The sequence below is a fragment of the Sander lucioperca genome, chromosome 12 (genome assembly GCF_008315115.2).
Source record: "Sander lucioperca isolate FBNREF2018 chromosome 12, SLUC_FBN_1.2, whole genome shotgun sequence".
In the NCBI taxonomy this organism is placed as follows: domain Eukaryota; kingdom Metazoa; phylum Chordata; class Actinopteri; order Perciformes; family Percidae; genus Sander; species Sander lucioperca.
The window spans coordinates 25,189,669-25,214,577 of record NC_050184.1 but is presented as its reverse complement, the minus strand read 5'-3'; the positions used below and the strand labels follow the sequence as shown (position 1 = coordinate 25,214,577).

The following is a 24,909-nucleotide window of genomic DNA, read 5'->3' as shown; positions in this document are numbered from 1 at the left end:
AATTCTCTCTCTCTCTCTCTCTGTGTGTGTGTGCCCGATTGAGTCGCATTAAATTACGTTTTAATGCAATGAAAATCAGACAAAGTAGTATAAAGTAGTAAGTATTTTATTTACTTTTCAGGCTTGAATATGTTTCATATGAAAGGCAAAATTAAAATGAATACTTTTCCTCTCCGTAGTTTAGGCACATTACAGAAAGGCGTTATTACTGTCGGTAACAAAACAGACAAGATTGGAGAAAAAAACAAAGCAAAAGAAACTAATGGGTCCTGCACATTCACATAGACGCTCCTAATTATTCTGGTTAGACCTCTTTACAGGTTGGTGGGAGTTTACGTTGTCCCACCATAACGGGTACAACAAACTGAACAGTAGAGGTCTATACATGCTCACACAGTGCTGCGGAGTTCCGATCAGTCAAAATCAGTGTGGCTGTACCGTGGCTGTGCAGGTGCTTAAAGCGCAGCAGAGGAGGTGAATGATGTGGCTTTAATTTGATGTGTACACAGACAGAGGCACACAGACATTAGCAGACAGGTCAGCAATAAGAGCAATGCAGCATTGGAGGGAGAGCTCTCCACAAAGACCATTTATCGACCACGGGAGGAAAAACAAAAATAATAAGTGTTATATGGGGGAGCTTCGGGATTAATATTGGGGTCCAAGATGCTAAAAAACTTTCGTTGAGACCTCAAGTATTAACTCCTGTCCCTGCTTTTACCTTAACTTAAAATATACCATATGGCTTAGGTGTGTCTCAGTGGTCAAACACTGAGTGAGAATACTGAGTTTACATCATATAGTCATCACATACAAGCAGAGAAAACACTGTTTCTGATATGAACCTGGAAAGATTAACAGCATCGGTTAGATACAAGCTCCGTCTGGGCTCACTGAAGGCCCAGAACACAGGCCTCGGCACCTACATCGACCCCCCATCCCCCCAGGCAACTTTGTCATCCATCGGCCTCAGAAACACAGCAACAACTAAGTCTGAAACTTAGACCCGGCCTGCTTAACACGCTCATACCACAAACGCAGGAAATGAGAAGCCCATGCACTTTAAACCACACCAACATTTAACTCAAGAGGACTCTTAATTACCAAGTTAGACAAACACTAGAATAGAAGCCAGAATAAGAATCTAAAATTGGGAACGATGAATTGTTCAGCATTTCACATTCACTTTGAGACAGTTGTTTACGCAAAGTCTGCAATTTTGCACATTTCATCACAAACAAATTCACAGGCAGTGGCAATTTAACTGTATATAATGGCAGTGTAACTTAAAATCTTCACAGGTTTCTGGGAAACAGCTTGGTGCTGTGACAAAACTCGCCCAGAACACCGCGGCAGCACAAAAACAAAGATCCCTTATGTCATTGTGCTGCAGCAAAATGTACCAGCAAGTAGTATACGGCATGTTTTCTTTATGCCTTACACCGGCAATGCAAACCGTCTCACTTGGCAACGATACTGAATTCCCTTTCAAACACGGGGAACTCCTGTTGTACAAATGCCAACAAATAAAATCAAAAACAGCTTGTTGCAGTAAAACACCTTTGCTTCGGACCTCAAAACCACTTCTAAGAGACATCCGTTGGAACTAAAACTTGCTCACATAAAACAGTGACAGTTTTTATATTTACTTTTATATCGGAAAGGTTACGCTCAACTAATTAAAAACACAGAACAAAAGGGGCCTTACATTCTATTAAGACTTGAAATTGTATTACAATCTTCCACAATTACAGTAGGTATGGTGACAAATGTGAAACATTTTGAATGTTCCCTGTAAATGAAAATATTTTCAAATGTGAGTACATAAATATGTTCCTCAAACCACTTTGTTATTCCGAAAATTGATTAAATTATCCAGCAGTTATCAGTATTGTCATTTGAGCCGTAACCTTGCAGCTCTATGAACTCTCCCTTGATTGACAAGATAACTGTGCTTGCCATTCAAATGGCCCACAAACAGGCAAAAATCGGAAGGAGAACAAAATGGACAATTATGAACATAATTATCAATCACATTCAGACTACAACCTCTTCTGGGTCAACATGTATCCCTGGTCCTGCTTTATCACACAGTTAGAGACCCTACAGACATAATCAATGTGAAGTAAGACTGTCAAGGGAGACAGAAGTTTGAATGTGTCATGTTTGAATGTGCTTGTAAAGGCACCTGCAACGCAGGAAAATGGAATGATGTGCAGTTATTTGGAATGTACGTTAGAAATAAATAAAAAGCTAGTGTGTGTTTGTGTATGCAGACATGACGCTGGCTATTCTCTCACTGTTTCCAACACAAACAAGCTATGACTTCTTCCTGATGCCTTCCAAAAAAAAAAAAAAAAAAAAAAGTTAGGGTTTGAGTTTGACTGGATGCACATAATTTCCTCCACAGAGCAGAGAAGAGAGATACATTAAAATAGCCGTAGAGAGCCCTCATGTTTAACACAAACACATATTCAAAAAAAAAAAAAAAAAATGATCACATTATGAATGTTTAAAGGTTTAAATAATTATAATTATTAAAAACATGGAGACGGGAGCTCTTTGAGAGCAGGTCAGCTGCTGCTGTTCTCCGGCCAACAGCACAGCAGGAATAAATACATATATTCATATACGCCTAATAGAGAAAAGCAAAGAAACTTAACCGGGAAACAGTTTCAAACTGATACCTTTTACAACTCTCACTTCCCCTACTCTTAGCCGCCAAACTAAGCAGATGTTGTGCACACCTAAAACACAAGAGAGGACAACCCGCCCCGCAAACAACCAGTCCAGAGCGGGCACTTTTTCAGCCTTGCTTTTGTTCTCCTGTGAATGTCCGTTTCTTCTTCCTGTCCGGAGCGGTCAGCTTCCTCTCAGCGGCCCTCCCTCTTCTCTTGTGTCCGAGTCCCTCCTTCTCATCAGGCGAGTGGTGAGAGACTGGGCAGCATTAGAAGGAGAGAGAGAAAGAGAGTTTTTTTTTTTTTTGTTTTTTTTTTGGAGAATGGAGGGAGGGAGAGCTGCCTGAAATGTAGGCCAAAGCGGTGGTGGGCGTTTCCATGGAAACAGTGTTCACAGCAGTCAGTGACATCATCAGTACGGGGAAAGGTGACTGGGTACGGAGGGGGTGGGTGGCGGTTGGGGATGCAACAGAAATGCGTCCTGATTGGCTTGGACTTAGACACGGTTCTCTCCGCCCACTCTGGTCCTCCGTAACATCCTGAGGTAAAGACAAAGACAGGAGGACGTCTGGAATCTTCTACCGCTACAAAAGTCACCGCACGGGCATGAAAAACCAAAAACACCACACATTTACCTTGTTTGTCTGTTCTGTGGGTCCATGTGGTCCAACAGTGCCTCCTGGGACACCCTGAAGTCTTCTAGAGGGGACTGGTAGCGGGATTCAAAGGAGCCCTCTCTCCCCCTGTAGGCCGTGGCCTGGGCCGGCGACTGGGACACAGGAGACATGTTGGAGGAAGTCGAAGACACGGAATCCCCCAAACGTTCCCGCCCAGCTTGGGCAGATGTTGACACTGACGTGGCCCCGACTGCAAGGAAAGGGCTCAGAACCTCTCCATTTTCATCCTGATAGAGCAAGGGGGAGAGAGATGATTCACGTACCAGGGCCTCCACAGCCCTCTATCGTTCCAAGTGTTCCTGGTCTTGTAGTTAAATGTAAACTTATGATTGTTTTCTATAAAATTAACATACAGGCAGATTTTAAGAGGAATGGCATCACATTTTGGGAAATATGCCTCACTATTTTGCAGAGAGTTAGATTGAGAAGATCGATACCGCTCTCATGTCCGTACGGTAAAAATATAAACCTACTGCCAGCAGCTGGTTAGCTCAGTTTAGCATTAAGACTGGAAACTGGAAGGAACCGCTAGCTTGGCTCTGTCCAAACTTAGGTAACAAAATCAGCCTACCAACACCTCTGAAACTCACTTATTAACACATTATATCTCATTTGTTTAATCCGTACAAAAACCGTAGTAGAAACTTAAAACTTTTGTGGTTTTACAGATGGTTATGCGTCAGACTATTTCTTGATCGGGCACAGAAACGTCCTGGAGTCCTGTCGTTACTGTGAGGTTGCCAGGCACCCAGTGAAGATTCCAATGGCCAAGAAATGCGATGTGCTTGTGCTCTAATTTAAACAACATTTATTACTAATTACGGGTCAGGGATATAAGTGGGCACCATAACAATTGTAATTCGTCAGCTTGGGTTAATGTTGTAACCAACGTTTTTGGTGCCTGTAGCGTTTGTTGATGGCAAAAAACATCATGGAGCAGGTTTAAGAAAGGCTGAGTAAAGAACAGTAGCTCACCCTGCCACTGATGATGTCTATGTGGACTAACAGAGAAGCCAACTCCAGATCCTCATTGTAGCTGTTCTTCAGAGGTACGGACCGGTAGCCTGGTGTCATACAGAGAGACGTTTATTACAGTACTTACTTGCAACAGGATTTGAGGTTATTTCAGAGAGCACATTAATGTTGTGTGTACCTGTCTTGATGCTGTGAATGGGGAATGTGGCCTGCGCCAGGAAGTTTTGGTCATTGAACATGTCAATCTCATAAACCACAAAGCGCAAGAAGGCAAAGGCAGAGTTGCATACTACGAACTGGAATGGCTTTCGGGGCCACGTGGGGTTCAGACCGTTATCAGCTGGAGAGGACAAAAAGAAGATGGACAGAGAGAATTTAGAAATGTACAATATGTATCCACCAATGGTGTCGTAACTGTAATAGCATTACTTCCCCCCAGAAACAGCAGTGTAAAAATACTTTCAGCACTTACATTACGGTTACTACTTGCTAATTGCATCACTGTGTAACACAGAAAATTGCAAAAACCTGAGTCAATTATGTCAATTATTATTTTGCCTTGCCTATTTTCACTCATGGCTTAGTTGTTTGTACAACTTCCTGTTTTTCAAGGACCAGACAGGAAATTACACGAGGGTACTGTATCAAGTAAACACTATCTACTCATTCCTTCATATTTGATCACATGGTTAAACTTAGAGCAGCGCTCACCTTCTGAGTCAGTTTTTTGCTTGGCACTGTCGTAGTCTGCACCACACACCTCGATCTCGATCAAAGGACAAACTATGCCGCGTCCGTGCTTGGGCAGGTGCCGCGCGCCCAAAACCTTCAAAACAGGGAGAGAGGAATACAGTTTACTCGTTTAGATCATCTCACTTGTTACACACACACACACGGGTCGTCAAAGTCTGACACTGCCCCCCGACAAAATTGAAACAACTGCCTCACGCCTCTTTGCGCCCCCTCTCTCCAACTCTTCCACACCCTGCTGAGGAGGAGCACCTCAGAGTTTGAAAACATCTACACAATGGCATCACACATGCATACACACAGTCCAATCCTCTCTTCACTTTACCTCTATCTCTACAGTGACTTGTTCGAGGCCTCGTAGCGTAAGCCTGTCGAAGGGATCAAAGTGGTCATCCCTCATGATGGGCGGCTGAAGGACGTAGCCACTCCTTCCGTTCAGCATGAACAGCGCCTGGTTCATCTGCATGGGCTTGTCTGCATGTAGGGAAGGGAAGAGGAAGGTAAAACAAAACAATTGTTAGGAGGAGTAAAAAAAAACAAAGATATTCTGTGCTATTTGATCTCCTCTGACAAGAAGGTAGACACCTGCTGTCTGGAAGTTAAGCGCGACCAGCTGGGACCCACAGAGCCACATGGGCAGAGGGTCGTAGTTCGAGGAGTCCAGTCTCTGGCCTCTGGGGTAGATCCTGGACAGCTGCAGTCGATTGTACTGCAGGAACTTCTTCCCTTTGACCTTGTTGACGTACTTCTCTGCCTTGGTCTCAGGGAAGGATGACATGTCCCGGAAACAGGCCCGCTCTGTGCCAATCTCTACAGGAGGCAGAGAGAGTAGACAGACCTGACCTAACTGTATTGAATATTGGACTGGTGCCTGTATTATGTCATAGGTATGAAATCAGGCACATCTCTGCTCCTGTGTGTATTAAACTGCATATTCACATATTATAAGCCTATTCCTTACTGTCTTCATCAAATGGCACAGGCCTACAGTAGATGACCAGGTCGGACAGTTCCAGTGCAATCTTCTTCCTCCTCTCCATCATCTTCCCTTCCTCTAGCTGGGCACAGGGACACAAACTTTATATACAGCTGCTCCAACGGTAACACACACACCACTTCACATCACTGACACTACCACTAGCCTGAAGCTTTTTCCTCCCCTCAACAGTGCAAAGCAAAACAAGACCGCTTCTAGGTGTGAAATGTGTAACTGTGTGAGTCTGCAGAATGGTATTCATGACAAACACTATATGTGCTCATATGCGCACTCAGTCAGTGCTTCCTAAATACAGGTTATGGGTATTATAGGGCCAACACAAGTCATGACTGGATCTTTGAACCCACAATGTGGCATGAGCATGGTATGAGTCCTGGCCTGAATTTTCTGTCAGCCAAGGGATATATATTTACCTTGGCCTCTGAGGTCATGGTGACCTCGCGGATCTTGAACACCCATTCCTTGAGTTCTTCTTGGCTGCTGGCAGCGACGTCCAGCAACGGGCCTGTCCGCATGGAGGTGCTCGGCACCAGGGAGAAGACATGAGGCCTGCTGCCCTTCCCATCAGTACGCACAACTGAAAATGAAATAAAGAAGAGTTAGGGGCGCCTGGGTAGCTCACCAGGTAGAGCAGGCACCCATATATAGAGGTTTACTCCTCGACGCAGCGGCCGCAGGTCCGACTCCGCCCTTTGCTGCATGTCATTCCCCCTCTTTATCCCCTTTCATGTCTTCAGCTGTCCTATATAAATAAAGGTCTAAAATCCCCCAAAAATAAGTATTAAAAAATAAGAAGTTAGAAAAAGGGAGAAAAAATACAAAGACAAACACAAGTTTCCTTTCCTATTTAAACTCAGACCAGATGTGTCACCATCCAAAATGTCAAATGATTTTAATTTGCTTGCATCTACAAAAATGATATCCAATTTCAATGAAAAAAAAGAAAGAAATTACTATCATCTAAAAAAGAAAAATATAAACTAAATAGGAATAATGGCAGATATGGATAGAGAATGCTATTGTCTGCACATGACTGGTCTGCGCTTCACTCACCGCTGGGTTTGGCCACAGAGTCAGTGTAATTTGTGTAATTAACTGTTAAATTGTTGTCTGTAAAAATCTATCTGGAAACTCATAGACTTTCTCTGTGTTTAAAAATCTTAGTCAGCTGTAATCTGAGGGTCAGGGGCCAACAGGGTTAAAGTTAAAGTAATTTGAACTTTGAGCACAGTGGAAAGTGGTGTGCAACACAAACTGCAGCCCTGCCTCAAGGTTCAGCATCATCACTTTTCCATAGAGAAACAATGGCTTCAACTGCTGTGATTCTGCCACTTGTCATGTGAAGAAAGCCTTTGAACAAAGGCTTCAAGATATACTTAAAGATTTCCCATACCACCACTAGATGGAGCCAAAGAGCCACCCAAAGGCAGAGAGGTGTTTACTGTGGTTAGCAGAGGTCACAATGCGAGACAGCATGTGCCAACACTAATGGGTGTGTATTGACTGAACTGGAGGATGTCAATAAAATACCAGATACAGAGCTGTAAGAAAAGCAAGAGTAAATATAGCAGCAAATGGCGATTCGCGGGTTCAAACCCTTTCTTGGCCAACAGAAGGTTGTAGTTCTAGTAGTTTCTAGTCTTAATGACAACTCCAAGCGCTTTGACATATTACGGGCACCATTCACACACATTCATACACTGTGGCCTAAGTTGCCATATAAGGTGCCATCTGCTTTTCACATAAACATACACACATTCACACACCGATGGCGCAGCATCGGGAGCCCAAGGACACCTCAACATTGGACTGCAGAGCCCGGGATCGAACTACCAACCTTCCCAGCAAAACCACTTCAGATGGTTTAATGCTGTATAGAAAAAGCAGCGAAACCAAGCACACACTTGTTTCATCACTACAACAAATGCAGCATTTCAATAAGTCCCGTGATTTCGACCACCTTTATCGGATTTTAACGAAACTTGGTACGTACGTTCAGGTCGTGGTGTCAGATGTCTCCCATCAATTTTATTGGATTACAGGATTACCCACCCTTATACAAACCTCTTCGATTGACCGCGGCCATGTTTTATGACCAGTCTTGCTCATTTGTAGTAGAAATGTGCATCTCAGTCCCGCAAGGCTCTATACCAATTTTGGTGTTGATAGAATCAAAATTGACAAAAGTCTATTAATTTAACTGTTTTTTTCATTTTGCAAATTAGCAAAATACCATCACGGCAGACACTTGTGGTCCAACAGGCTTTTTAAGTAGAGCACTAGAGATGGACTTGTGTGAGAAATTTCAAGTCAATTGGACGCACTGTGTGAGGGGCGTGGCCTTTCAAAGTTTTGGCCTAAGTTATTGCGCCACCATCTGGCCAAATGGCATCTTATTTTTTGGGAAGAATTAGTAAATCACCATCAGTTATGGTGACAATTTGCATGTGTCTAGCTCGTTCCAGCCAGCAGTAACTTAAAAAAAGACATAATTTAGCACATGATGCTAAATAGGCCACGCCCACATGCACCAGTCAATATGGCACTTCAGATCCTGGTTAATACTCACCCCCAGACCATGTGTACCAATTTTGATGAAATTCTGTCCTCTGGGTTTTCCTGTACATATTTGTGGGGGGTTTTGGCTCCCCCTATGGGTTTAAACTCGAAACTGTTGCATAGGCCTATTCCATAAAACTGATTGAAGATATGTTACACATTTTATGATGATTGGTCAAACAGTTATTGTATTATTTTTCACCTTTGCGAAATTCTTTAATTAATGGCTGCCATGTTTTTCACCAATCTTGCTCATTTAGTAGAAATGTGCATCTCAGTCCCGCAAGACTGCATATCCATTTGGGCGTTGATAGGATCAAAATTGACAAAGTTCTAATCATTTTACGGTTATTCACATTATGCAAATTAACAAAAAATCCATCATGGCGGACCTTTACGGTGTAAGAGGCTTTTTTGTAGACCACATTGAGCTACGTATGTGTGAGAAATTTCAAGTCAATCGGACTTGCGATGTGAGGGATGTGGCCTTTCCAAAATCACTTTTTTGATCTTTAATTATAGCGCCACCATGTGGCCGATTGGGCTCATAGTTCTTTGGAACCGAATGCAGTCATTGGGCCAAGTTTGGCGTTTCTGGCTCATTCCAGCTCACGGCGATTTGAGCCGCCGCGGAAGACAACGAATAATAATAAACCGGAGCAAAAACAATAGGGTAAGTAAAAACAAATAATGACGATAAAGAAAGTGGTGACTGTGTCAATTAAAAACAAAAAGGGCAGAGATGATGTGCATGTATATCACAGCCAGAAAAGAGTTTGTTCTGCAGCACAGAGTCAAACAGGAAGTGAAGGGGCCACTTACCAATCTGACAGGAAGACACATCCATACTTCCTCTCAGCAGATCTCCCAGGGGGCTGTTTTCTGTCATCTCCTGCTTGATAGAGAAGAGGAGGATTAGTAAAGTAGCTGACACCCATTTTGAAGCAATAATCGACAGTACATATGTATCTCTATCAGAGTGAATAATTGACAGATGAGCAATGAGACTCAAACTTTCTGTGCAAGGGTGCAGGGGCGCTAATTTCTTTTTAAATATACTCAGTTTGCTTGTTTGATCCTCACAGTTCTATCAGGTTCCGCCGCTGATGGACTTATCTCCTCCACGTAATTAGCAGGAAACCACAGCTGCTTCTTCCCTCCACAGTCACCCTTCCACCTGAGAGAAAAAATTATAACACGGTGGCTTTAAAATTGTGCCAACATTGGGTTATTATTATTAACGTTAGATTTTTTTAATCTAATCTCATAGTCCCATCGTGTATAATTTATAATTTACCCCGTTACAAGTCTTCACTCTCTCTACCTGCACAATCGCGATTTATCTAAATGGATAATTAAGAGCTACTTTGTGAATAATGCTATGCAAGTCACTCACCATCCTCCTTCCTGTTTGTCCACATTAGAGATAACAGCGTTCTTAATGAAGGAAAGCTCATCGTCTCTCTGGGCTTTATACTCATACATGGCTCTCACCGTGCACTGAAAAGACAAGACAGAAGGTTGTGACACACATGTTCACCGTCTTCACTACACGCAGGTGCAAAGGTGCAGAATTAAACTTCAACTTCTCCATACTGGACACTCACCTTAAATGTTGGCATTTGATTGGCCTCCACGTAAAAGCCTGGATTCCTGCCCTCGTACAGTGACCCGTAGTCTGGCTCCTATTGGACAACAGATTGTGTGTAAATACGTATTTTACCACAGAAGGCAAACTTGTTACTAGAACTAGATATTATTTAACACAGGCAACATTATATTAATGTCTAGAAAGTATGCCATTGATTGTATAGTGGTACTCACAGCAGTGCCTATCTTTTCCAGTGTGTCCTCATTGATGGGATAGCGGAGTTTCATTTTGCGGTACAGAGGGTGCTTCTCATAGTAGCTGATGAGATCTACTAGGCTGTCAAACTCTGAGGTGCCCAGCACCACAGTCTGACCTTCCTGTTGCACGCGGCAGTGCTTTATCTTTCCCTCGGCCCTGTGAGGAAACCACAGACATGATATAAATGACTTTAATTTCATGTGAATATTAGTTTAGAAACTGAACTATGAATGTAGAATATTTTAGTTTTTATAACCATTTGCCTTTCTCTTCAATCATCCTTGTCTAAAGTTAGAAGCAAATGACCTAGGATATAAACAAGTATCACTTAATACGGGAAAAGGATAATAGGAAGTTACCTGAAGGAAATGGCAAACGAGTTGGGTTCTGCCCTCTTCCTTACAAGAAAAGCCCCGTCACGAGGTACCCTCATCAGCATGTTTTCTGCTTGGCTCCTGGAGAGGTTGGCATGGTACCATCTGGGACAAACAGCAAAACGCAGATAGACAACAGGTTATTACAATGGTTTCACTTCATACCTCTTGTTCATTACAGATGAGGGCATCACCTACCAGTCTGCAATGTAAACTGTACTTGTGTTTTTAGAGTTGAAGCAAAAATGGGCGAAAAACATACATCACTCAAAGTCCTCAGTGCTTCATAATTTCAAATTCTTTCAAATATGTTTAAATGCTGCTTGAGACTCACTCTTTGCTCTCGTGAGCATTGGTCTGAGGCACCGGCTCAGTCAGCTTCATCTCAAACTCGTTGCAGCGCAGTGCCACCTGCTGGTAGTGGTTGATCAGGGCAAAGAGCGTGTCGAACACCAGGTTGTCAGTCAGGTAGAACTTGGGGCTGCCTGCCTCCTGACGAGAGTGGATACGACAGTGCTGCACCCGCCCTGAACGCCTGGTGCAGAGACACAAGATAACAAAAGACAAAAGGTGAGAGATCAACAATTCAAAAATCGTTTACATTTTTTTTTCTTTTTCAGTTTGTTTATAGGTCATTATGACTACAAAGTGTTAGCTTTCTTACTTAAAAAAAACATCCCTCTTGTTAACCTTGAACATGAGCGTCTGAGCATTGGATGAAGGATTAGCCATAGCTAATCCTTCTGCATGTATATGATTTACACACAATGTATCCACTGATGTAGAGCCTTTGCATAAGCAGACAGAAGGCGAACACACTTCAGACCGTGACAACAACCCCATTCAATCAATGATGGAGAAATTGACACTGATTGATCTGCCACTGTGTGATTATTTGCATTATTGGTATTAATAGTTCACCCTACAGAACACACAGGAGAGTTCCCCTACTAACACATTCAGTGTGCCATAGATAAGTAGGGTTGGACATCGAGAACCGATTCCTACTTGGAATCGTTTAAAAAATTACGATTCCATTGTTTCTTTATTGGAATCGTTTGGAATCTTTTAGAGGATTTGGTTTCAAATCTGATCATGGGTTCCAAATTTAACATGAGCAAGTTTTGGTTTCCGTAGCGGCCAGGCGCTTGTTGTTTTGCAGCCATGGAGCACAGTAAGCGGCGTTCTAGTGTGGCTTTATTTTACATTGAAAAAGCCCGGTAATACGGCAACCCACCATTGAATCAAAATAAAACTTTCCTCTTATTTGTGAAATAAACATGGAACCCGTTTCAACCCCACCCCTCAAAGAATTGGAATCGAGAATCGAAGAGAACCGAAATCGAAAGGAAGAATCGGAATTGGAATCAGAATCGTTAAAATCCAAACGATGCCCAACCCTATAGATAAGGCTCCATTCCTGCAAATAACTCAATTAATTTATCATGGTAGAATAACATATTACTGTAATATACTATTCTGTTGTTAATTACAAATGTCAAATATCAATTAAATACTAACTGTAAATATCTTAATATTTCCAGTAAATATCATCATACAATTAAATGCAGAAGTAAGCAGCATTCAATGTCCATTTCCTATCATTGTCTATATTTTCTAAACAGTTCATCAATGTCAAACAAATGCCATTCCAAGTCTGTGTAAAATGCGTAGAAAGTTTGCAGAATGTAAAAGCATGTGTACCATACCAGAAAGACAGTGTGTAGTCTCCCACAAAGGTCTCGCTCTCTCTGACCAGGAAAGAGCCATCAGGAGCTCCGGTCTCCAGGCAGTACTCCGACAGTAACCTCTCGGCTATCTGCCGCCCGTCCCGCCCCGCGCCCAATTTCCCGTGGAACCATTTCTCTGTCACGTGCTGGTCCATACCGTTGGAAACCTGGAAGATTAGAGAAGAGAGGGAGAGGTTAGTCAACTGACCCATGTTTCAGAAGCGTGTATCCACCCTCATTTAGCTGCTGCACCCACCTAAAATTGTTGCCTCATTGGCTACCTCCTTTTACATGCACAAAAAAAATAGAACCAAAACTGACCACAACCTCTATAGAAAATACTGTATTTCTCATACTGTATGTAAATGAAGTGCAATGTCCAGTACAAGTACAAGTTCAAAACCAGGACAAGTTAGTCTCATATCAACAGCAGATCAGGCCTACTAACCTCTCTGTGCTCCTCCTCATCATCGTTACCCTGGTTACTGGAGGTCTCTTCCGAGTAGTAGATCTTAGTGCTGGTCAGGACAAAGAAATGAGGGTACCACTCCTAGAGGGGAAAGAGAGAGAGGATGAACGGTTAGATTAAATATTTAGAGGACCCATGTGTCGCACTAAAAAGTGGCCCAAGTAGGCAGGAAGCTGCCCTTTACACAGAATATCTTAAAGACCAAAAAAAAAAAAATTCATAAAGTCAAGGACTTCTAAAAAAAACAAAAAAAAACAAGTGGGACCCAAAAATAAAATAAATGTTAAACAAAAAAGAGCATCAAGCCATAAGACGATGATAATGTGTCCTTATTAAAGCTAAAATCCAAACACTTCAGAATAGTGACAACACACAAAACAGGCTTGGTATAGAATCATATTTCAAGCTTAGCGTTCGCGCTGATGCAGCAGCGAGAATCCATTTACACCTGATGAACATTGCTTACATGATTAATGGGGTCTTCCAGGTACAGGATGCCATTTTTGATGGAGTTGCTGATATCATTCTCCGAGTAGGGAGTGGAGGTGGACACCTCCTCATAGGCACTGCCTTCTGCAAGCTTCTTATGCTGCAGAAGATGAAGGGAGAGGAAAATAGACAGAAGAAGAAAAGGACATGCAGTCAGAAAAATTATACTATTGGAACACTGTATAGAAAGCATCCATTCATAATTTTTCCTGCAGAAAAAGATCAAATGATTTCTCATGGCTCCAGGTGGCTACCTTGATGAGGATCTTCCTCTTGAGCTGGTTTGGTGAGGGCAGGCCATCTGCCACGATATCCACTGCCTTGGTCAGCAGCATGTCTCCAAACACCTTCTTAAAGTAAGTGGCCATATTCCTCTGCTGCACAATACTACAGTGGTCCTCGATGGACAAGATGATGGGATAGCTGTAGGAGGACCACAGATTAGAACTTACAAGTTGCAACTTCACAGAAAACCCCTCTCTCTCTGTGTTTAGGTGTGGTTTTCTCATCTTATTTTTTCACACACACACAACAATAACACACTGTAATGATGTCACTGCAGGCTGTCTCTATTGCCTCCTCTTATGTTTCTGTTTGAGTGTGTGCCATTTCTTTATCATCTCTTATCATCTCACCGTCACTGATGGCTGTAAAAAAAAAAAACTGAGTGGGTTGCACTCATGGAAACTCACTCGGATGTGACGAAGGCATGCTCTTTGATGGTGGTCAAAACATCGCAAAACTTGATTTTTGTTGTAAGTGTGTGTCCGTGGTAGATGACCGGCATTCCATCTGGCCCATCCCAGCAGTCCACTGAAAATAAACACACTCATCATTCATATACTATGCTACAAGAAAGAGTAAGTATACATGAATGCAGATGTATTATATAGTTCCAAAGGAATTTTAAGACCTTTAAACTTAAAGACGCACAAGATTACGTCATATTTGTTAACTTTTGTATGAGGCAAAGCGACCCTTAAACCCACTATTAAACCAGTCCTATTCATAGAAACCTGCTTGACAAGGGTTTTGTGTCAAGGGTTTACGCAGCACTGTTATGTAACAGCAAGTGAGTGTGTGGGTAAGGGTGTGCCGGCTGCATTACAATACAACTGTAATGGATAAGAAGCGGGGGTAAAATGTGAAGGTAAATATGGTGCAAAAAGGGAGAGCTTGTAGAATACAATGTGAGAACTTGCAGAACAAAAAATCTGAACTTGTATGTTAAAATTTGCACTTGTAAAAATTTTATTTGCACTTGTAAAAATAAAATTTGCACTTGTAAAAAATATTCACACACATGTGATCTGAATTTGAAGTCATACAAAGAAAAAAAACATGAGAGCTTGTAAAAAAAAATCTGAACTTGTAAGTTGAAATTTGCACTTGTAGAAAATGTTCACACACCTGTAGTCTGAATGTGAAGTTACAGAAAAAATATTCACAAATGTGTAGATTGATATTTACATGAACACAATGACAGCTGCAAACTTATAATGCAACATTTACTCGTATACTTCTTTTTTTACTCTGGTTCATTTTCCATCACAACCACAACTCAGTGATTACAACCTCTGGAATCTGTCACTGCAACTTCACATATGTGCTCTCTCGCATCACAAAGTGGCGAATCTGCGCACCTCGACTTTCACAACACTCTTGACGATACATTTGGTGCAAAACTAATTTGTACCTGTGGACTTAGGCTGTGGAGCTCTCTAACAGAACGGGAAAAGCCTTCTTATATACAGTCTATGGGAAAAGCAGGGTTTCTATCGCCAGATGAGGGACAACTCTGTCTGGCTTATTTATGTAGCATGGAAACTTGGTGGAATAGCATGCTAGCGTTAGCTAGCTAACTAGCAGCCAGCCCGCTTCTAAATAAATACCTTTTAATTATCTAAACACTTTTTAACAGTCAAACTAAAACACTGGCGGTGAGCTCCACGGCCTGCAGCCGCAGACGGAGTGTCATCAGTGGGGATCGACCAGCGTAGCAACACTGCTTTTGCAGTCCCCCATGACCATCCCCCGGCCATGACCAGAGCTTGCTTTGCTGATGTTGTGCATCCCTGCTAAGAATTGCACCCGCTTGGGCAGGAACAATAATTTCTGCAGAATTCATTGCTGCCGAAAATTGCATCTAGGTAGCAAGGAAATGCTACTACAGAGTCTGATAAAACATTGATGTCTCTAAACCTTCTAAAATCCTAATAATTATTGATGAACATGACAAAGAGATTTACTATTGCCTAGTTTTTAAACAGTACTTTGCCTTATAAAATCATTATTTTCCCTAGTGGATGCAATTCTCGGCAGGGATGCGAAACTTGGCACCTGTTACCCACTGATGACGGTCCGTCTGCGGCTGCAGGCCGTGGAGCTCACTGCCAGTGTTTTAGTTTGACTGTTAAAAATTTTTAGACAATTAAAAGGTATTTATTTAGAAGCGGGCTGGCTGCTAGTTAGCTAACGCTAGCATGCTATTCCACCAAGTTTCCATGCTACATAAATAAGCCAGACAGAGTTGTCCCTCATCTGGCGATAGAAACCCTGCTTTTCCCATAGACTGTATATAAGAAGGCTTTTCCCGTTCTGTTAGCTCAGAGCTCCACAGCCTAAGTCCACAGGTACAAATTAGTTTTGCACCAAATGTATCGTCAAGAGTGTTGTGAAAGTCGAGGTGCGCAGATTCGCCACTTTGTGATGCGAGAGAGCACATATGTGAAGTTGCAGTGACAGATTCCAGAGGTTGTAATCACTGAGTTGTGGTTGTGATGGAAAATGAACCAGAGTAAAAAAAAAAAAAGTATACGAGTAAATGTTGCATTATAAGTTTGCAGCTGTCATTGTGTTCATGTAAATATCAATCTACACATTTGTGAATATTTTTTCTGTAACTTCACATTCAGAATACAGGTGTGTGAACATTTTCTACAAGTGCAAATTTCAACTTACAAGTTCAGATTTTTTTACAAGCTCTCATGTTTTTTTTCTTTGTATGACTTCAAATTCAGATCACATGTGTGTGAATATTTTTTACAAGTGCAAATTTTATTTTTACAAGTGCAAATTTTAACATACAAGTTCAGATTTTTTGTTCTGCAAGTTCTCACATTGTATTCTACAAGCTCTCCCTTTTTGCACCATATTTACCTTCATAGTAAAATGAGTAAATTACAAGGTTAAAAGTCATGTGGTGGTGACTTACTGAATGTGGGTAAAACTGTGGTATGTATGTGTGTTATACTTACATTCAATACAGCGGCAGCCCATCCTCAGACAGCGAGCGTATGCCTCCAGGGACGACTCACTGGAAAACTGGTCTCCCGTCAGGTAGCTAAAAATAAGCAAGCAACGTCAAAGTACGCAAACACATCACATCTAACCAGTTTAACAAAAGGACACACACACGTTTGTTTCACTATCTTTGTGGGGACCTGTCATTGACATAATGCATTCCCTAGCCCCTTACCCTAACCTTAACCATCACAACTAAATGCCTAACCTTAACCCTTATCCTCACCCTAACCATAACCTAATTCTAACCCTCAAACAGCCCTTTAACCTTGTGGGGTCCAGCATTTTGGGCCCCACAAGGCTGTGCAGACCCCACAAGTATACTGTATTCCCCGGTTTTTGGACCCCAAGAATATAATAAAACAAGACACAAACACACACACACACACACACACACACCTTACTCATTCAATTGGCAATTCAAACCTAATCAAAGCAACATGGGAAGTGTTCATTCCGCTGCTCCAATGACTATTGTTTCACATCTAGAACAGAAGGTTATCATTTCAACTGCCTTTCACACACTTTTCAATGGGAGGAAAAATACATTTTCCTGCAAAACACAAACCTGGGTCTCATTCCCGAAAACATGATGATTAAATAATACACTTTATTCTGATGTCTAAAGTCAGTTTAAAAGCCCTATTTGGTTGGAAGTTTAAGAGAGGATGCCAGACTTCAGTGTTCCCAAGGCCTAATTACAACTGTGTTGAACTTGACAGAAGCTTGACATAATGAAATGTATGCATGAAAGCTTTGGGCTCCATCCTTACGTGTTGTGCGAAGAGGAGATCCAGTAGTGGGACAGGGGGTTGCTCATATTGTCAGGACACACCTGGTCCAGGGAGGAATCCCAGATGCTGTTCTCTTTGGAGAACAGGTATGTCAGGAACTATACAGGAGGGAGGAGAGCAGTGACAGTTCAAATGTGTGGACTTTCCCGCAACTGCAGACTTAATTGATGTGTTTACGGGCAGTCTGCAAGTGACCATGGCTGTCCACATCCACAATTCATCAAGTCTGCAAAAGTCTCAACCGCCAAAAAAAACACCGTTCTTCTGACATCAGAAAGTCCGCTTCAGACTTCACTCCTATAACTACCCGTGATCATAGCAATATAATGTAGATGTGTGATCCTGTGACAGGATTTGATTTGATTTGGATTCAACCAAGTCAAATAAGTGCCGGCCTTTGCTGTACTATCAGGACACTAAAATCCTGAATCCCCAGCAGCTCTGTTACATACCTCACCCTGCACTCTGATATTTAATAAGACTTTCCAGAGTGGGTCAACAATAAGAAATACTCTCATAAACAGGTTTCCTTCTTTAGGTGTTTTTCTCAGTATGACCAATACCTGTACATCTGCTATCTAATACAGTATAAGCTACGGCACAGAAAGGCAGTACCAACTCCTGCAGGCTGGCTCGCACCAACTTCCTCTTCTCTTTAGTCAATAATAGCTTTATAGTGACCACAAAAAGCATGACTCGCTTTCTGTAGAACCCCAGTCAATAACCTTTTCTATCTGTGTGGGAGGAGGTGCTTTAGGCCGAGATCATGGCTATCCATGTCAATTTCTGAGCATCTCCCACCCACGCCAACAAGACAGGGGGGCATCGGAAAACACAACTCGCAAAAAGACATTTACATTTTTTTCCATCAGTGAGCAAAGACCCAGAAAAGAGCTAAAGAGAACCGAGAAAAAGGGGTGAAAGAAAGAGGGAGAGGAGGTGATAGTGTGTGTACCTCGTCTTGGTGGAAATAAGGCTGTTCCACTTCTCTCAGGGGGTCTTTCAGGTAGCTGAACATAAACTCCTGAACTTTGTTGTCGTCTGTGGCCCACATTTCCTGGATTCACATACAAACAGATGTATTTGAGCATGCAAATGAAACACATCTGCAGCGAACTAGATGTCCAATGGCCCGGATATATTACCCTTTGAGACTCCAGGAGGAAGCCCTTGAAATCGTCAAGGGAGATCCTCTGTTCTGGTCTGTCAATGAACCTGGAAGATAAAGTAATGGTTCGCTTCAGTAAACACACGTGTTTCCCTATGCATGCTTGAGTGTTTAGTTTTGACCTACCTTTGTATAAATGGGATTTCCATCTGAAAGAATGGGCAAAAAGGGAAAATTTCAGTTAATTAATGAAAGTGTTCTCCTTTCAGTGTGTGTAGTAACAGTCATGTAGATGGGCATAGACATCCTGTAGGGGGTGGGGTAGTTAGTCGTGGGGGCCACTGAGGTCATCCATTTAATCCGACCCCAGCCGGCCTGCCTGCCTCCTCATCCACGTGAGTGTGTCCTAATGGCCTCCACCAGAGGGGTTTGGTGGGTTTTTAACTGGTCCATATTGATCTCGCAGCCATTTGAGAACAGACAGATGGGGAGGAAGGGTGCCTTGGCAGGGCATCAGATGGGGGATGATAGTGCTGGGACAGAACTATCTGTGGATACATAAAATGACTGCACTTACGCTTCTCTGAGCATCAAACATGAGGCTGCGATAGAGCTGGGCAAACTGGCTGAAGGACACGTCTCCATTCCTCAACTCTGAGTCCTGTAAAACAAGTGGAGAAATAAGAGGGAAGGCAGAAGGACCGTTAACAACAAATCGCAAATCTTTAGCCTCTAACAACATCATATCGAAAGGGAAGGCAGGTAGATAGAGTGGGAAAACGGTCTGTGTTAAGTAGAAGGAGGTTACCGGAAGTTTCTCTCGGAGGAACCTCATGTTGGGCACCCTGTAGTTGACCTGGCTCAGCATGCTCTTCAGATCCTTACAGGATATCCTGAACACATTACCCAAATCAACAGGTTTTGAAATCAAACACAAACATGAACATGCACGTACAATAAGACTTACTTCCTAATAACTTGCACACGTAGATTCTGTTGTGGTGCAGTAATATGGTTTCTAGAAATCTACACGCCAACTGAAACATTGCAAACACATGCTCTGCTGGTTTTTTCTGGCTTCATTTTTACTACACAGCCTGGAATTTTTGGCCAGAGGAGACAATACCCCTACAGTGTAACAAAAGCCTGCTCTTTCGCCAGGGATGTAACAGACAAACATTGCTGTACATCTCCTCCATCCTCTGCAGTCTGTTTCCTGCTGCAGGAAGAGGTGCTGGTGTGTGGCTGAGAGGTTAGTTCCTTCACTACACCTCAACAAAGCTTTCACAGACAACTACCAGCCTGATGGTGTAACTCGTCTACTCGCTTCAGATGTTACACTGGGGAAAGGACACTCAACTGGTGCACCAAACAATTGAGATACAGTATATCTAATTACACCTATTTCCTGTGAGGCTAATCTGATTAACTCTGGAGTTTAAATCTTTTCACTGAGCTGACTTACCTGTCTTCTCTGTTGCGATCAACGGCGTAGAACTGCTTACGTAACCATCTAAAGAAAAAAAGAGAGTTAAGAGATATTACACATTTAACAAAAGAAGGACTTACAATTATCATATTGTGTCTGTCCACAGCACATTACAACAGTTCCGGCTTTGGTTGCGATTTGACTGTTTACCTCTCTATCTGAAGCGGTGTCGGAGCCTTCAGTGTGTCGGCCACAAGCCAGTTTAACCCCTTCACCCACATTGTCATCTCCTCATCTGACGTTGCTGAGGAAAAATCAACACAAAAAAATAAATCACTTTTCACTAACTTCTGACAAATATTTTCTTTTCTTTTTATTCCCATTAAAAGTTCTTTTTGTTTCCTTCTCTAAATCAATGTTCTAAAGGATATGTGGTGTTGTATAGGGCTGAAACTACCGATCGTTTTCATTAACGATTAATGTGGCGATTATTTTCACATTTAGTCCAATGAAATCTTAAAATACCGTAAATAAAATGGCCAAGGTGATGTGTTCCATTAGCTTGTTTGGTCTGACTAACAGTCTAAAACCTTAAACTATTCAATTTACTGTCATATATGACAAAGAAAAATAGCAAATAGTCACATTTGATGAGCTTGAACCAGAGAATTTGGGGTATTTTGCCTGAAAAAAATGACTGAAACGATGAACCATGAATTATGAAAATAGTTGCCAATTAAGTTTAATGACTAATCCATTAAATCGACTCTTGCAGCTCTAGAGTTGTATGCTGTGCAGATTGTAAAAACCTTTCAGGCAAAGTTGTGATTATGGGCTATAATAATAAATAAAATCAAGCATTAATATTTCTAGACCAGCTTTTGTTTTGGTACTGTAATAACGCCAGGATGCATTTACTGATAAACACAAGTCCCACAAAAAAAGAGGGTTGAAAACAAAACACAATCGTTAAACTGATGGACATTTGTAGTTCATGACCACATTAGCAGAGGTATTCATGTTAAGAATAGGATGGTATGAAATGAAATACTAATGTTTCTAGTTGTATCTGAAGGTATGTACGCCTGTGTTAGTGTCTGTGCGTACCTGCCAGGCTGAGTGATTTAAGGCGAAACTCTGTGCCATACAGGATGACAAAGCAGTGAGCCTGCTCCAGCCTCGTTGCTGAGTCCTCCACATATCGCTCAAAGTCCCGCGACTTCTGTCCAGTACGGATCTCCTTGATCTCTCGAATGTCAACTGGACACAGACACACAAGTTACACACACACAAGTTACACACACACACACACACATACACAAGTTACACACAGACACACACCAATTTGATTGAAATCAAAACATGACAATAGGAATCATTTTTCTGATATCACCATTAGTCAATATGCAAAACCCCATGTAAAATAATCAAAAATAAAACACTTAACAATTGTGCTTTACGTCAGATAAAACTCTTCATACATGTAAAACAGACCCTTCAATAACTAATTCGTTACTTATTTTTCACATGATCACCTTGATCGACACAAAAACACTTAATGTCCACATATAATAATATTGAATTTGGTTCAAGTCCTTGTACAGTGTTTAATAATTTAATCTATCAATTTTTTTTTGGGGGGGGGGGGGCTTTTCCACCTTTAATTTTGACAGGACAGCTAGGTGAGAAAGGGGGGAGAGAGAGGGGGAAGACATGCAGGAAATCTTCACATTTTTATTAGTGTTTTTGACCTGAACCTTCCAGCATAGAGACCAACACACAAACGAGTATTTCAAGCCCCACCCCCCTGACCACATAAAACAGTGAAGCTGAGTCCATGATCTAAACCACATATAGGTACACTTCAAGTGAAGAAATACAGAGGACAGTTATTGTTAGATATAGATTAAATGCAGAAGATCAAGTTACTGACCCCAAATTAACCCTGCTTTCCTTTTACCACTGAAAAAAAACCAAAACCACCAATTACTAATTTCAGACTGGGAGGCTGTGAGCCAGTCACACTAGTTTGTGGTGGGACGGGTCAGGTTTGTACAATGGAGATTCTAAACTCTTCGCAGACATATTGTTATTGGGGGACTCTGACTTTAAGAATGCTTGTAATGGTCTTTATAATTTACAGTACAAGAGCTCAAATCTTCCATAAACAGTAATATACTGAATATTTTTTTAATTTCCCTACATTAGACTGATAAAAAAACACTACATAGGCTTTTACACAAGATAGATTTATCTTTTATCTTTAGGAATGATGCTACTGAAAAAGACCTGCTACATTTCTGTCTTGACTCCATTAATAGGCACTCAGAAACTTTAAGAGGACATAGGCTGTAAAGTAGCTCAACAGGTTCCCATCAGCATTGTATTAGTAGCAGTTAAAGACCTACAGCAGGGACTCTCCTGCTAAACACAGTAACACACACTTATTTCAGCTCCTGCTCCTCTTCCTGCCCCCGAACCACACATCCTGTGCTTTTGTCGCCTACACACCACATCTGTGCTTGAGTATAGGTGGGCATGTGCATGTTCTTTTCTCAAGCATTAAAAAGAAAAAGAAAAAAAATGAGAAATGAGTATGCTTTCTCACTCATTTTGCCAAGCTGAGCTCTCTAATCATACATCATATATCAGTTTACTTCACCCGTCACAGGCCAGCAGGCTTCTGCTGAGAGCATGGCAGCTTTAACAGGCTGATCTTAGACAACACTTTTAGTCATTTGAGTCAAAATATTTGGAGCACTGCCTCAGACAGATGAAGGAAATAAAGAGATAGCCAGAGGTGTAATCTTACTAAAGGAGATGAGTGGAGGTATCCTGCAACACACTCCCACACTTCCTTCAGCTCACTGCCTTCCACACTCCTCACCAGGGCGGGGTTTCACTTCAAATGTTTCGATACTACCGGCCATACAATACTTGGGTTTTGATAGCAAAATGATACTTTTTGATATCTTACTTTGAGGAGCTTTTCTACCAAACTGTTTTTTTTCTTCATTTAACCAAATAATAGTCAATTGTTCTATTATTTGCCTACACTTATATATTAAAGTCTTTCATCAGGGAAAAATGTCAAACATTTGCCAGTTCCAGTTTTTGAAATTTGAGGATTTGCCGCTTTTCTTAAACGATTGCTTAATCAAACTATAATCAAATGGTTAATTAATAATGAAAATCATTATTAGTTGTAGCCCAAATACAGTCTAAAATTGGCAGAATTTTGATTGAAATAGTAATCTGATCAAAGAATATTACAAACCTGACTGGGCATTTGATGCCAACTTCTGTAAATTCTATACAGTTTGTGCTACAGACAGACGAGGAAGAGGTTTAATCAATACCCAGTCCTACCACTCACTCAGTTCAATCTAATAACCCTCATCACACATTCAATTAGTGAGATGCATTGCAACAGAGAACATCAGCCTGTTGTGTGTTGCAGAGGAAGGAAAACTAGAAGTGCACAATGTTGACGAATAATAAAGTTGCAATTATTTTGCTGGATATTGCAGCTGTGATATGAATTACATTTAGGGCTGCAACAAAGTCAATCGATTAGGCGATAGACAGAAAACTAATGAACAACTATTTTGATAATCTATTAATAATTTTTCACTCAAAAATTCTAAACATTCGCTGGTTGACGCCTCTCAAATGTAATGATTTGCTGTTTTTCTGTCACATCTGATTGTAACCTGAATATCAAGCTATTTGAATAAGTCATCTTGGGCTTTCAGAAAGTATGGTGGGCACTTTTCTCCATTTTGTGACATTTTTTAGATCAAAACAATCTAGAAAATAGAACTGATTAATCAAATCATGAAAATAATCATTAGTTGCAGCCATAATTACAGTACATGTTTGACCACAGAATAAATAAAAAGCTATCATGTATATTAATAACATAAGACTGCAGCAGTTGAAGTAGTTTGTGTTGCAATTTTCAAATGTTTGGGTGCAGCCCAGAGCACGACTTTAATGTTTCAGTGTGCATTCACACGTCAGCTGATCTACGTCAGTTCCTTTGATATCATGTTGGATAAAGTTAAGCAGAGGACTATCCCCCTGACAAATAACTGTCATGCAGCTAGATGGATTCGGTTCCCTTTCCAAAACATTGTAAATGGAGCAAGTCAACAGTGGAACTGTGCTTGTTTTCCAGTGACAACCTGATCTTTACAACAATGTTTTAATACAGACATAAACAATCTAAAAAGCAAATTCTGATTGTGCAACCGTGTTGCTGCGGGATAATGTCCTACTAATTTGTTGACATATTTCTCACAAATAAAGTGGGCTGACAGCAATGTGTGTAACTGAAAAAATGTGCGGTGTGTCAACTAGAAATGACATCACAACGTTTAGGCGAGAAACCGTGTGCGTGTCTTATGGGAGGTATGGAAAAAGGAGGTCAGAGATAACAGCCACAGACGTGCGCAGGTAATTCCATCCACATTTGTATTACTGAAAAGACAACAACTACCACCTAAGGATTTCTTCATTATTGACAAGGCTCATTTCAAAAGACATTTCCAGGATATGGTTGATGACATTTAACAAATAATAATTGGTGACATCTGTGCTTATTCACACTCTGTGTTGGGTGTAACGCGTTACAAAGTAAGTAGAAAAAGTAGTGTAATGCGCTACTACTGAAAATTTGGTAACGAAACGTAGTTTCTTTTTCAATTCGGCGCAACGTTACTTTTC

The 24,909-nt window shown here is 41.4% G+C and overlaps 1 protein-coding gene across 3 annotated transcripts in view; it reads right to left on the bottom strand.

Moving 5' to 3' along the window:
* Positions 1-88: 88 nt before the first annotated feature.
* Positions 89-24,909, bottom strand: part of plcg1 (phospholipase C, gamma 1) — a 31,541-nt gene continuing 6,720 nt past the window's right edge. The window contains exons 3-33 of one of the 3 annotated variants that reach the window (XM_031316921.2): positions 21,289-21,441; positions 20,392-20,485; positions 20,218-20,265; positions 19,561-19,645; positions 19,330-19,413; positions 18,939-18,961; positions 18,790-18,859; positions 18,600-18,701; positions 17,624-17,742; positions 16,805-16,890; positions 14,240-14,360; positions 13,802-13,970; positions 13,525-13,647; positions 13,038-13,139; positions 12,569-12,756; positions 11,194-11,394; positions 10,845-10,964; positions 10,461-10,641; positions 10,244-10,321; positions 10,033-10,136; positions 9,720-9,813; positions 9,459-9,531; positions 6,491-6,654; positions 6,042-6,138; positions 5,666-5,890; positions 5,406-5,554; positions 5,042-5,156; positions 4,509-4,670; positions 4,331-4,419; positions 3,314-3,582; positions 89-3,217 (exon numbers count right to left, since the gene is read on the bottom strand). In XM_031316921.2, the coding sequence (XP_031172781.1) occupies positions 3,175-3,217; positions 3,314-3,582; positions 4,331-4,419; positions 4,509-4,670; positions 5,042-5,156; positions 5,406-5,554; positions 5,666-5,890; positions 6,042-6,138; positions 6,491-6,654; positions 9,459-9,531; positions 9,720-9,813; positions 10,033-10,136; positions 10,244-10,321; positions 10,461-10,641; positions 10,845-10,964; positions 11,194-11,394; positions 12,569-12,756; positions 13,038-13,139; positions 13,525-13,647; positions 13,802-13,970; positions 14,240-14,360; positions 16,805-16,890; positions 17,624-17,742; positions 18,600-18,701; positions 18,790-18,859; positions 18,939-18,961; positions 19,330-19,413; positions 19,561-19,645; positions 20,218-20,265; positions 20,392-20,485; positions 21,289-21,441 (3,731 nt within the window). In that variant the 3' untranslated portion in view covers positions 89-3,174. The remainder of the gene's footprint in view (positions 3,218-3,313; positions 3,583-4,330; positions 4,420-4,508; positions 4,671-5,041; positions 5,157-5,405; positions 5,555-5,665; positions 5,891-6,041; positions 6,139-6,490; positions 6,655-9,458; positions 9,532-9,719; positions 9,814-10,032; positions 10,137-10,243; positions 10,322-10,460; positions 10,642-10,844; positions 10,965-11,193; positions 11,395-12,568; positions 12,757-13,037; positions 13,140-13,524; positions 13,648-13,801; positions 13,971-14,239; positions 14,361-16,804; positions 16,891-17,623; positions 17,743-18,599; positions 18,702-18,789; positions 18,860-18,938; positions 18,962-19,329; positions 19,414-19,560; positions 19,646-20,217; positions 20,266-20,391; positions 20,486-21,288; positions 21,442-24,909) is intronic. The other 2 variants (XM_031316923.2, XM_031316922.2) reach the window with 2 other exon arrangements.